Source organism: Heterodontus francisci, chromosome 15, assembly GCF_036365525.1.
Source record: "Heterodontus francisci isolate sHetFra1 chromosome 15, sHetFra1.hap1, whole genome shotgun sequence".
Lineage (NCBI taxonomy): Eukaryota > Metazoa > Chordata > Chondrichthyes > Heterodontiformes > Heterodontidae > Heterodontus > Heterodontus francisci.
The window spans coordinates 50,954,775-50,967,232 of NC_090385.1; the positions used below are offsets into that span (position 1 = coordinate 50,954,775).

The following is a 12,458-nucleotide window of genomic DNA, read 5'->3' on the forward strand; positions in this document are numbered from 1 at the left end:
AGTCCTTTTCACCTTTCAGGTACACATTTGTGTACTTTTTCCACTTTATGTTTGCCGCTCGTAACCTTTTCCAGTTTTGCAAACATGTGCATGAGTCTTTTTGCTATTTTAGACCATGAGTGATTGTACCTGATTTGGATATGGGTCAGCGTTTTTTTTTTAACTGCCCCACAACATCCAGTTTCGGTCTGGAGAAAAGTATTCACCCCTGCTCATTAAAAGCTTACACAGTGCACCCCAGCAATGTTTTTGTAACCTCCTCATCAAACACTGAAAATAGTTTGAAACCAGTGCTGCATTTTAAAAACATTTATTGAAGATCATTTTTACCTTTGGCTTGTATGTTTTGGTGCGTTAGCCAAGCACAAGATCAAATAGTGAGGATGAGACAACCACCATTGGAATAAGACCACAAGAACTATTTCTGAACTCCCCATCTACACTGGATAATCCGCCCAAGTGGATTCAGGCCGTAACACAGGCAACACCAGAGAAAAGGAGGTGGCAGCTGACGCGGACTTTTCAGGCCGATCTCGTACCCATCAATGTGACCGGTATGATGCATTCCCTTTTACATTTATCACAGACACACTGATGGGTGGATGGGGGATTAGTGAAAATGGTACTGAGCCACAGGGTTGATCAGTGCAGGTGTGGCTGGGACAAGATCAGTCAGTGCACAGTGAGAGTGTGGAACAGGGTTAGTCAGTGCACAGTGAAAGTGTGGAACAAGGTCAGTCAGTGCAGAGTGAGAGTGTGGAACAGGATTAGTCAGTGCAGAGTGAGACTGGGGGAACAGACATGATCAGTAAGTGCAATGTAGCACTTGGGATCAGAATCAATTAATGCTTAAATTGAGTGGGGAAACTGGTCAGTAAATATTGGGGACTGGGGAGCAAAGTCAATCAGGGAATTTCAGGTGGAAACTTTTGATAAAAAGTGTGAGACTAATTGTAATCCTATGTGAAAACATGGAATTGCACTAACTTTTAAGAGTTAAATATATTTAAGTAGATGGTATTTTGAAACCAAATTCAGTTATGGCTCATGAACTGAGGACAGAGTTCCAACATCCGACAGGGTTAACTGAGGGTACCCCAGGGTGTCACATTACTGTCACTTATAAACACATGTCTTCTTCCAAGTTAACCAGTAATCGAAACATAAAGCATCGTAATAAAGGTTCCCACAATGCTCACAGAGAGCAAACTGGTCCAGGTTCCATCCTTTTTCTGTGTCAAGTTAGCTGATTTCAGCATTATCTTCCCCTTCCCACCCTCTCCAGTTAGTAATTGTTGTTGCACCTCATCGCTGTCAGTGACATGTGTTTGTGTAGACGAATTCAACAGTGACTGGGTACCTTCCTGGTCTGTGTGGACAACTATTAGCTGGTTAAACTCACTGAACCATCAAGAAGGAGCCATTGCTTTTGCAGGGCACACATGTTCCATGATATTTATTTCTTCTAGCTCTCAAACATTCATAAATATATTTATTTGTGAAAGAAATTATCTTCCTAATATGATTAGTTTGATTAACTTTGGTGTCATCCTGCCTGGGTACATGAGATGAGTTTTGTTAATATACTGCATTTTTTATTAGCCAAGATTTTGCATTGCGAGTAATGGTGAGACTAAATGTGCGCATCGTTATTATGGAGTAAATCGGACAGCAACTTCTGGAGTCAGCGCATGTGCAGTTAAATGCGGAAATCAGGTAATTGTTGTCCGATTTGCCCTGTTCCTCCACAAGCTGCGCTACAACTGTACCTTTCCAATAGAATCAGCATTGAAATCCATGTAAGGGCGTGAAGTTGTTGGGCGTACCCATTAGTTACCCAGTAAACACACCAGAGAAAGTTAGGGCTGGCGTACATGAATTTTTCATGGTATGGTCAGTCTTACTTACTGCCAAGCAACCTCTCTGGCCCTGAAAGTTAAATTTTACATGTATGGAGTCTCATTCCTTTAGAACTTAATTCCTGTTGGAGATTTAACAAAAAAATATAAACTGCATAATTTTATGTCACTCTCTTAATCCCATCTTTCTTTGCCTCTCTTTATTTTGCTTTTGGTACATGATTCTACAATGAATTAACTATTCTAATGTATACTTCCTGGTTTAAACTCTGGTGGGAGGGAGGAATTTTAACATGCCTGTGCAGGTGGAATTGTGTGCAGGTGGGGCATTAAATAGCCAAAAACAGGAAGCTAGCTTCAACCCACCAACTTGCAGCTTTTACTCAGATGGGACAAGGGGCAGGCAGCTAACCTTCTCCCAGGAGTTAGCTTGGCATTTTAAATATGTTAATAAGGCTAGAAGCTTCAGATCGAACCTGCTTTGCAGGTTAGGAGAAAAGGTAAGTGTTTTTACATCACTGCTTGGGGGCCAGGAGGAACAGAACTGCTTCCGCCCAGTTCCCCATTCTCCACCACCATCAGAGCTCCCCCCCACCTCCATACAAGCGCCCGCCCCCGACTCGGATTGACCCCCCCACCCAGTGATCGGATGCCCCCCACCCATGATCAGGTGCCCCGGCATCAGGGATTGCACTGTCCCTGGCCCGGATAAGATCACTCCTCCCCCCAGGTGTGGGGATTGGACCTAGCTGGGTCCTGTGGCCTCTTCTCCAGCATTCGGTGACCAACTTGAAGCCAAGCCTGCCAATCAGACTGACATCCGGGCGGGAAACCTGTCAGAGAGGTCAGATCCACACTGTGGAGTTAAAACTCTGCAGTATGTGGAGAAACCCCAACTTCTGGGTTTCGCACATGCTCGCAGGCCACGCCCCCCCCCCACCCCCGCCACCTCAACCCACTCACAGCGGGTCAAAAAGTTCAAACTGTCCCCATGCCTCAGTGAGGATTCTTCAATCCGATTAGTTGAAGGGACACGCTGTTGTCTGCCCTGCTCACACACATCACAAATCCCCTGTAGAAGATGCCGCGCTGGATCAAACACTGATGACAGCAAGTTGCCTCTTGAAAGCCCAGGAAAAGTCTGTGGGCAGCTGTAAGCATAATGAACTACGAGTGCAGTTCCTTCACTGCTGACTGGAAAATCCCAGCCAACATGTTGTTTTATCTGAGTTCTAGCCTTGATGGGCAAAATATAATTCTGGTGGCTGGGTGGTGCCATGAATTGGACCTGAGTTCATATACGGATCAGACTGCTGGGATGAAAGTCTGTTCTTAGTTGTAAAATCCTATGTTAAATGATTTTGAACAGCCATTCATATCTTGCCTAAATGACCATTCTTCATATATGAGCCCTGATAGTTAAGTGTCAGCAGTTAAATCAAGTTTGGAGGTCATCATAGCTGATATAGTCCTCACCCAGTTGCCATGTTCATACACATGGATAGTGATCAGGAATGGTAATCCCAGTTGATCTGCCCACTTCCCAGACCAGGAGTGTTGAGACTATATGTAGCAACCCAAACAGTGTTTTCATAGAGTCATAGTTATACAGCACAGAAACAGGCCCATCGTGGCTGGGATCAACCCTGAGACCTATCCTGTTCTGTACCACACTGGACGCATAGCATGTTGTTCTTTGTAACAAGTGAATCCTTATCAAGCGTTTAGAAACTCCCATGGAAAAATAGCCTGCTGTACAGGAAGCACGGTCACTTGAGGTACAGGAAGGCTTTTGGCACCCACACCCTAGAATCATTCAGCCCCTTCAAAACAAGCAAGGGAAAAATGAAGAATGGGGGATGGTACCAATGAAGGATACACCTCAGTTGGAAAAATCAATGACTTTGAGGCAGATTCATTTGTTTTCACCTTTGTTCTTGTTCAGGGGAAAGCCTTGAGCATCATGCAAACACGCGCCACTCTTTGTTCAACACAGAGACGGCGATGAACCCAAAGAGTACACTGAGGAGGAGACGGACAATCACTGGCTTGCACGAATCAGCACAGCCTCAGCAAGGTGAGCTCCCCTTTCTGATCAAATCCCTGGGTTTTTTCCCCTGCATTCTTGCATATTAAGGAGCTGAGGGGATCAATGCTTGTACAGCTTAATTTGTGGGTAATTGTTTTCTGTCGCTGTCAGTGCCAGGGGAAGGACCAGGACCCACAGCAAAGATGCTGTTTTGAGGAAAACGGGAATTTCTGTCTTTAGGTTTTTACAACATTTGAATAAACCCCAAGATTCAGCAGTTTTATTTGGGACAGAGATGGTGTAGTTTGAGTATGGGATATGTCAAAATTACACCCCTTATAAAATACACACTACCAGTGGAACTGGAGTTGTGCACTCCCTTGGAATGGAACATCTTTACAAAAGACTTGAAATCCATTGCAAAAGCTGCTATTCCAGGGATTTCACCATTTTCGACAGAATTTCACCAGACTTAAGCCTGCAGGAAAGGTGGGTAAGATACTTGACTATCAGGATGGGGTTGCGTTCCTAGACTTTAACTATCCATAAATCCTAATCTGAAATATCAGCTTTGCATGGAGTGATTGGAGAAAACTTTTCCTAGTTATGTCAGTAATACGTAGCGTCTGTTATCAAACACCACGTGCATTGCTGTTACCACACAGTAGCTTACAGATGTCAAATGTCTCACTTCCTGCTTGTTTAGGTGATAATTCATTGTAACTGTGCGGTAGCTTCAGATCAGTTCAGATGATGTATGTTAGAATAACAGTGTCTGCAGCTGGACAGTAACTGTGTCTATTTACTGTTGTATAGGGTAGAAATACCAATTAGTGAAGTTCATGTAAAATATGCTTCTGCAACATTCATCCTATTTTCACAAAGGCATTAGGTTATTTAATTTTAATAGTTAAACACCTCTGTAAAAATAACAGACATAGGAATGTAATGCGAGCACATTAAGCATTCTCATGTGAACTTCAACAGTCAGATCAAGGCAATAACAAAAGCAAATACAGTATTAGGATGTGTTGCCAGAACAATGTCACACAATATTTTTATCCCATTCGTTCTCTATTCTTTCTCTTTTCTCTTTATTCATCTGTTCCCTTAATATCAATTGTCACAGATAGAAGCACTCAGCTGCCTTCCTCCTTTTGTGAAACACTTATTCACAATTTCAGAAGACATACTTTTTACTTTTCATTTTGCCCCATCAGCTCAGCCTTTAACATCTTTTCCTACATACAGTCAATCTGAATATAAGTACACAGGAAATGCCAATGGTGTAATGGTGTGCCATTTAGTGGTCGTTGACATGTATTACAGTCTCAATTTGTTTGTATTCAGTAAAGCCACAGTAATTCACACACGTTTCAAACCGAAACAGTGGGCTTAATGTAAGGCTCTGTTACTCTGCATAAATATACGTAACAGGGCACAAAAATAAGTACAGATTGGTTCTGCTGGATCTCCACTTGTTGGGTATTTCTACATGTACTTTTCAACAACATCTTGCATGTGACGCAGCATAACATCTCGAGGCACTTCACAGGTGCATAATCAGACAAAATTGACCAGCAAGTCAAAGGAAATTTTAGGATTAAAAATTTGGTCAAAGAGGTAAGTTTTAAGGAGCAGTTTAAAAAAGTAGAGGGTGGTAGAAAGGCAGCGAGCTTTATGGAGGGAATTCCAGAGCTTAGGGCCTAGACAGACTGAAGTTACACCCACCAATGTCAGGGTGAAGGAAGTGGAGGATGCACAAAACCAGACCTGGAGCAACTCAGAGTTCTCAGAGGGCTGTGGGACTAGAGGCAGTTACTGAGATAGAGAGGGGAAAGACCATGCACAGATTTGAACATTAGGAAACGAATTATCAAATCAAGATGTTAATGAACCAGGAGGCAATATAAATTAGAAAGCACAGGGATGATGGGTGAATGGGACTTGGTGCAAATTAGAATATGGATAGCAGAGTTTTGGATGGGGTGGAAATCTGATTGGAGAGGTTTAAACATGGCGTTATAGGAAGGATGGGTATGAATTTTGGAGGTAACAACATGTTCAAGGATCTTACAGAGGAAAGGAGATCGGAGATGGGATGGTAGTTTGCAAGGACAGAGGTGTAAAGAGTGTTTTTTTGAAGAGCAGTGATGACAGCAGATTTGAAAGGAAGGGGGACAGTACCTGAGGAGAGGGACTCATTTACATTGTGACCCAGCATGGGACCAGGAAATTAAGTTAGGTGCTCAGCAGTTCAGTGGAAATAGGGTCTAGAGAGGTAGAGGAGGGTCTCATGGACAAGATGAGCTCAGAGAAGGCATGAGGAGCACGAGAAATAGGTGAGAGCCTCCTTAAAATAATATAATGTGGCAGAAATAATGTCATTTTGAAATCTGCACCATTTGCTGACATTTACACTGTAAGTGCACGGCTTCATAATTTTGCCCATATAAAATGGGTGACTAGGATTGCTAGACTTTCAATGGAAAGGAATTTAAAGGGATGGTCAGCCAGATACAGGTGAAAATTTATCACATTTTTTCATCTTTTTTCTAGTTACTACATTTTGTGTCACCAATTTGTGGGTGAAGTGGGTTTATAGAAAGACTTTCAGTTTCTGGAAGCATTTAAATCTCAATACATTGGGTGCTCCGATTAGAATAACTCTCTTTATATGTTATTTGTGAGTATGGCAGCACAGATAGAGATGATCAAATTCTTAATAAAACTTGTTATAATGATAACCTCGAAGCAGATATTTTATGTAGGATCCTCCCTGCAATACCATCATGATGTCATCAAAGACAGTGGAAAGTTTTACACAAAATGGCTACTTGCAACTATCCAACAGTTGCAAAATACATAAACAGGAACCAGTAACTGTTCAGTGTTAGTCATAGAGTTATACAGCACAGATACAGGCCCTTCGGCCCATCGTGTATGTGCCGGCCATCAAGCACCTAACTATTCTAATCCCATTTTCCAGCACTTGGCCCGTAGCCTTGTATGTTATGGCGTTTCAAGTGCTCATCTAGATACTTCTTAAATGTTGTCAGGGTTCCTGCCTCTACCACCTCTTCAGGCAGTGCGTTCCAGATCCCAACCACCCTCTTGAGTGAAAATATTTTTCCTCAAATCCTCTGTAAATCTCCTGCCCCTTGCCTTAAATCTATGCCCTCTGGTCATTGACCCCTCTGCTAAGGGAAAAAGTTTCTTCCTATCTAACCTATCAATGCCCCTCATAATTTTGTATACCTCAATCGTGTCCCCCCCCCTCAGCCTTCTCTGCTCTAAGGAAAACAACCCTAGCCTTTTCAGTCTCTCTTCACAGCTGAAATGCCCCAGCCCAGGCAACATCCAGGTGAATCTCCTCTGCACCCTCTCCAATGCAATCACATCCTTCCTATAGTGTGGTGCCCAGAACTGTACACAGTACTCCAGCTATGGCCTAACTAGCGTTTTATACAGCTCCATCATAACCTCCCTGGTCTTATATTCTATGCCTCGGCTAATAAAGGCAAGTATCCCATATGCCTTCCTAACCATCTATCTGTGCTGCTGCCTTCAGTGATCTATGGACAAGTACACCAAGGTCCCTCTGACCCTTTGTACTTCCTAGGGTCCTACCATCCATTGTATATTCCCTTGCCTTGTTAGTCCTCCCAAAATGCATCACCTCATACTCCTCAGGATTAAATTCCATCTGCCACTGCTCTGCCCATTTTACCAGCTCATCTATATCATCCTGTAATCTAAGGCTCTCCTCCTCACTATTTACGACACCACCAACTTTTGTGTCATCTGCTCATGGGCATGTCATGGGCTCTTACCTTCTTAACCAATCTCCCATGCGGGTTATGTGGTCATTCAGAATTATTAGAACTTTCCTTGAAAATGTAATTACATTTCTAAATCTAAACTAGGTTGAATCTCTTTGCAGTAAAGCTGTATTCTCTGCTGCTTTTTAGTGCCAATTTTCTCTGCTCATCTCCTGAAACACTAACTGCTGTTCATCTATGGAGGCCATGAGAGCCCCATTTGATCCTGTTATCACCTGATGTCCTCACACCAGGACATGCCAGCAAGAGTCACTGGATACCAATCAGGGACAATAATTACAACTGACGTGGCAGTCCCAGGGTCAAATTGTAGTATTCCAGTGTGACTGTGGGTGAGGTCATCTTACACAACACATATTGGGACTTGACCTTGGGACCTTCTGTATTGTTTAATGTTGCACTGTGTAGTGACCTATGAGGTCATCAGCTTGCCTTGGATTTCTAACATATACTCTGCTTCATTCGAGACACAAATGATTGAATGTAAGTGTTTCTGATTAAAGTAACTTATGTTGCAGTTGGTATTGTTAAAGGCGAGCCACACGATAATTAAAATTGCTAAGTCTTTAATGATTAGGTATTCTGAACATTTTTTTACTGAAAAGAGTTTATCAGCCTGATCTCTGCTGCTATTTTAGGACTCCAGTTAACCAGATTATCCAGGCTGGCATTTGGAGCAGCAAATAGTTGATCACAGAAGTCGTGTCCAAGCACGGCATCGCAGGCTTTGAGTGCACGAGCATCATTGAATTGGCCCAACAACAAAATGGGAAGGAGGCTGTTGAGAAGGCAGAGGAAGGGCATGAGAAGGTGTCAGGAGGAGGGAAGGAGGGTGGTGGGGAGGGTGAGGGAGGTAAGTAGAGGATGGATGGAAAGAAGTGGGGAGATAGAGTGGTACAGAGGGGCAAGACAAGGGGAGAGGAGGGATGAAGGGGGAATTTCTTTGCCCAGCCATTGGTGGCTGTACCTTCAGCTGTCTCAGCCCCAGGCACTGGAATTCTGTCCCTTAACCTCTCTGACTCTCTCTCCTCTTTTAGGGCACCCCTTAAAATCTACCTGTGCCAATATTCCTTATATGGCTTAATGTCAAATTTTGTCTGATAAAGCTCCTGTGAAGTGCCTTGATAAGTTTCACCAATTTAAAGACGCTATATAATTGATATAAAAACACAAAGTGCTGGAAATACTAAACAGGTCTGGCAGCATCTGCAGACAGAGAGGCAGAGTTAACATTTCAGGTCTGTTCTGATGAAAAGTCACAAACTTGAAACGGTAACTCTGCTTCTGTCTCTACAGATGCCACCAGACCTGCTGAGTATTTCCAGCACTTTCTGTTTTTATTTCAAATTTCCAGCATCTGCAGTATTTTCCTTTCTCTAAATGGATATTGGTATTGTTGAAGAGAGAATGGAGGGAGAGGAGAAGCCACATTTTCTTTACAGCCAGTAGAATGTGCTACCTATGGTTTGTTGTGTTGGAATGTTACTCCTGCCACAAGGAGATGAGGAAAATGTGGTGGGCTAGAAAATTGGCTCTGGAGAACCGCTGGGGTCAGAGGCCCTCCAAGAGGGGGGGTCACACAGCACTCCTGGCCACATCTAGTGCTGCAGCCCATGCTGGGAAGGGTGCGAGCATGGACGTGCCATAAGTGTGCTGGAATCTTCCCAGCTGGCCTGAGAGTGATGTCAAACAGCTGTTCCGGCAGATCTAACACACATTTTTGAAACTTGGACTGCGTAGGTCCACTGAACGCGTTTGCTTGTCACTCACCCCAAAGAACATGCATTCAGATGCAAGAGGGAAACTGCCCCCCAACACCACCCCCATCCCCCCAAACTGGTGTTATTTTAAGGGACAGTAAACCAACTTGCAGGTAAGGTGATTTAGACTAACTTCTGCTATTGCAAAGTTTCTGAAAGTACTGTGGAGTGATTTTGGTGATGTTGTGGTGAGTTGCTGGATTTGACAGAGTGTGTCGCTGCATCCTTACAGGGAGGGCAGAGGATTTGGTGACTAATCCACACAAAGGCTGCAGGTATGGGGAGTTGCAGTTGCAGTGCCTTAGGGTCTGCAACGTGACAGAGAGATTGGGCAGATGCTATGGAGAGGGAAAGTTCTGTGCAGAGGGAGGAGGAGAAGGAGGAAAAGGAGTAGGCAGAGAGGAAACATCCGGCATGCCTTCGTTCCAGACAGGCATGTGAGCGCCCACTCAGACTCCGGTTCCCTTAAGGTGACATCCCTTAACCATCATTGTTCCTCGATACCCACCTACCCAGTCCTCTGTGATATCACAGCATCCTCGGCCAGAATCCTGCAATAAAAGACACCACCTTTATCAAACAACACATCCAATCACACGAACAAAAATGAACTATTCAGCCTTGTGCATTCCCTTAGTGCCTGTCTTGTGGGTGCCTTTGTCTGATCTAGTGCTGCAACACAGAGCTACCCCAGTGGCTGCAGACTTTCAGTGAGGGCGAATGCAGATGGTCTTGCAGGACACCCTTGAACAACTCTGGACCTTGAATGCCCAGCTTTAGACTGTAACATGGCTGTCAGCAGTCTGGACTGGCTAGATGACGGGCGTTAGCAGAGTGGCAGAGGTGGGAGCACGAATTCTGTCATCCTATGAGAGGATAGGCGGTTCATGCTCCACAGTGCCAATTAGTTATCGACCACCTTGTCGTGCAAGAACATAGGTCATAGGAACAGGAGCATCCGTCTTCACTATAGCAGATACAATAACATCCCAGAAATAGCTATAAATCAGGAAAAGGAAGGGAGGGAGGAACTCAAGAAAATAACAATCACTAGGGAGGTGGTACTGTGCAAATTGTTGGAGCTGCGAGCTGACAAGTCCCCGGGTCCTGATGGACTTCATCATAGGGTCTTAAAAGAAGTGTCTAGTGAGATAGTTGATGCATTGATTTTAATTTTCCAAAATTCTCTTGATTCAGCGAAGTTTCCATTAGATAGGAAATAGTGGATGTAATTCCTTTATTCAAAAAGGGAGGGAGACAGAAAGCAGGAAACTACAGGCCAGTTAGCTGAACATCTGTCATAGGGAAAATGTTAGACACTATTATTAAAGATGTTATAGCAGGGCATTTAGAAAAATTCAAGGTAATCAGGCAGAGTCAACATGGTTTTGTGAAAGGGAAATCATATTTAACCAATTTATTGCAGTTCTTTGGAGAAGTAACATGTGCTATAGATAAAGGGGAGCAGGTGGATGTACTGTACTTAGATTTCCAGAAGGCATTTGATAAGGTGCCACATCAAAGGTTATTGCGGAAAATTAAAGCTCATGGTGTAGGGGGTAACATATTGGCATGGATAGAAGATTGGCTAGCCTACAGGAAACAGAGAGTAGACATAAATGGGTCAGTTCCTGGTTGGCAAGATGCAACGAGTGATGTGCTGCAAGGATCAGTGCTGGGGCGTCAACATTTTACAATTTATATAAATGACTTGGATGAAAGACCCGAAGGTATGGTTGCTAAATTTGCTGATGGCACAAAGATAGTTAGGGAAATAAGTTGTGAAGAGGACATAAGGAGGCTACAAAGGGATATAGATAGGTTAAGTGAGTGGGCAAAGATCTGGCAAATGGAGTATAATGTGGGAAAATTTGGCACGAAGAATAAAAAAGAAGCATAATATCTAAATGGTGAGAGATTGCAGAGCTCAGAGATGCAGAGGGATCTGTGTGTCTTAGTGCATGAATCGCAAAAGATTAGTATGCAGGTACAGCACGTAATTAGGAAAGCTAATAAAATGCTATTGTTTATTGCGAGGGGAATTGAATACAAAGGTACAAAGGTTATGCTTCAGTTAGACAGGGCATTGGTGAGACCATATCTGGAGTACTGTGTACAGTATTGGTCTCCTTATTTAAGGAAGAATGTAAATGTGTTGTAAACAGTTCAGAGAAGGTTTACTCGACTAATACCTGGAATGGGCGGGTTGTCTTATGAGGAAAGGTTGGACAGGTTAGGCTTGTATCCACTGGAGTTTAGAAGAGTAAGAGGCGACTTGATTGAAACATATAAGATCCTGAGGGGTCTTGATTGGGTGGATGTAGAAAGAATATTTCCTCTTGTGGGAGAATCTAGAACTAGGGGTTGCTGTTTAAAAAAGGGGTCACCCATTTCAAACAGAGATGAGGAGGAATGTTTTTCTCTCAAAGGGTTGTGAGTCTTTGGAACTCTCTTCCTCAAAAGGCAGTGGAAGCAGAGTCTTTGAATATTTTTAAGGCAGAAGTAGTTAGATTCTTGTTAAGCAAGGGGGTGAAAGGTTATAAGGGTAGGCTGGAATGTGGAGTTGAGGTTACAATCATATCAGCCATAATTTTGTTGAATGGCGGTGCAGGCTCGAGGGGCTGAGTGGCCTAGGCCCGCTCCTAATTTGTATGTTTGTATGTTTGAGTAAGCCATTCAGCTTCTCGAGCCTGTTCTGCCATTTGATAAGATCATGGCTGATCTGGTTATGGTCTCAACTCCACCTTCCTGTCTGCCCCCCATAACCCTTGACTATCAAAAATCTAACTCAGCCTTGAATAAATTCAATGACCCAGCCCCCACTGCTATCTGGGAAGAGAATTCCACAGACTAATGACCCTTTGGGACAAAAAATGCTCCTCATCTCCGTCTTGAAAGGGAGACTTCTTATTCTTAAACTGTGTCCCCCTAGTTCTAGTCTCCTCCACAAGAGGAAACATCCTCCCGG

General features: G+C 43.5%; 1 protein-coding gene across 5 annotated transcripts in view; it reads left to right on the forward strand.

Annotated features, from left to right (window-relative positions):
• Positions 1–12,458, forward strand: part of nhsl2 (NHS-like 2) — a 367,839-nt gene that overhangs the window by 336,482 nt on the left and 18,899 nt on the right. For 3 of the 5 annotated variants that reach the window (XM_068047527.1, XM_068047526.1, XM_068047528.1), the window contains exons 4-5: positions 359–554; positions 3,805–3,936. In XM_068047527.1, the coding sequence (XP_067903628.1) occupies positions 359–554; positions 3,805–3,936 (328 nt within the window). Of the gene's footprint in view, positions 1–358; positions 555–1,622; positions 1,717–3,804; positions 3,937–12,458 lie in introns of those variants that run through there. The other 2 variants (XM_068047529.1, XM_068047530.1) reach the window with 2 other exon arrangements.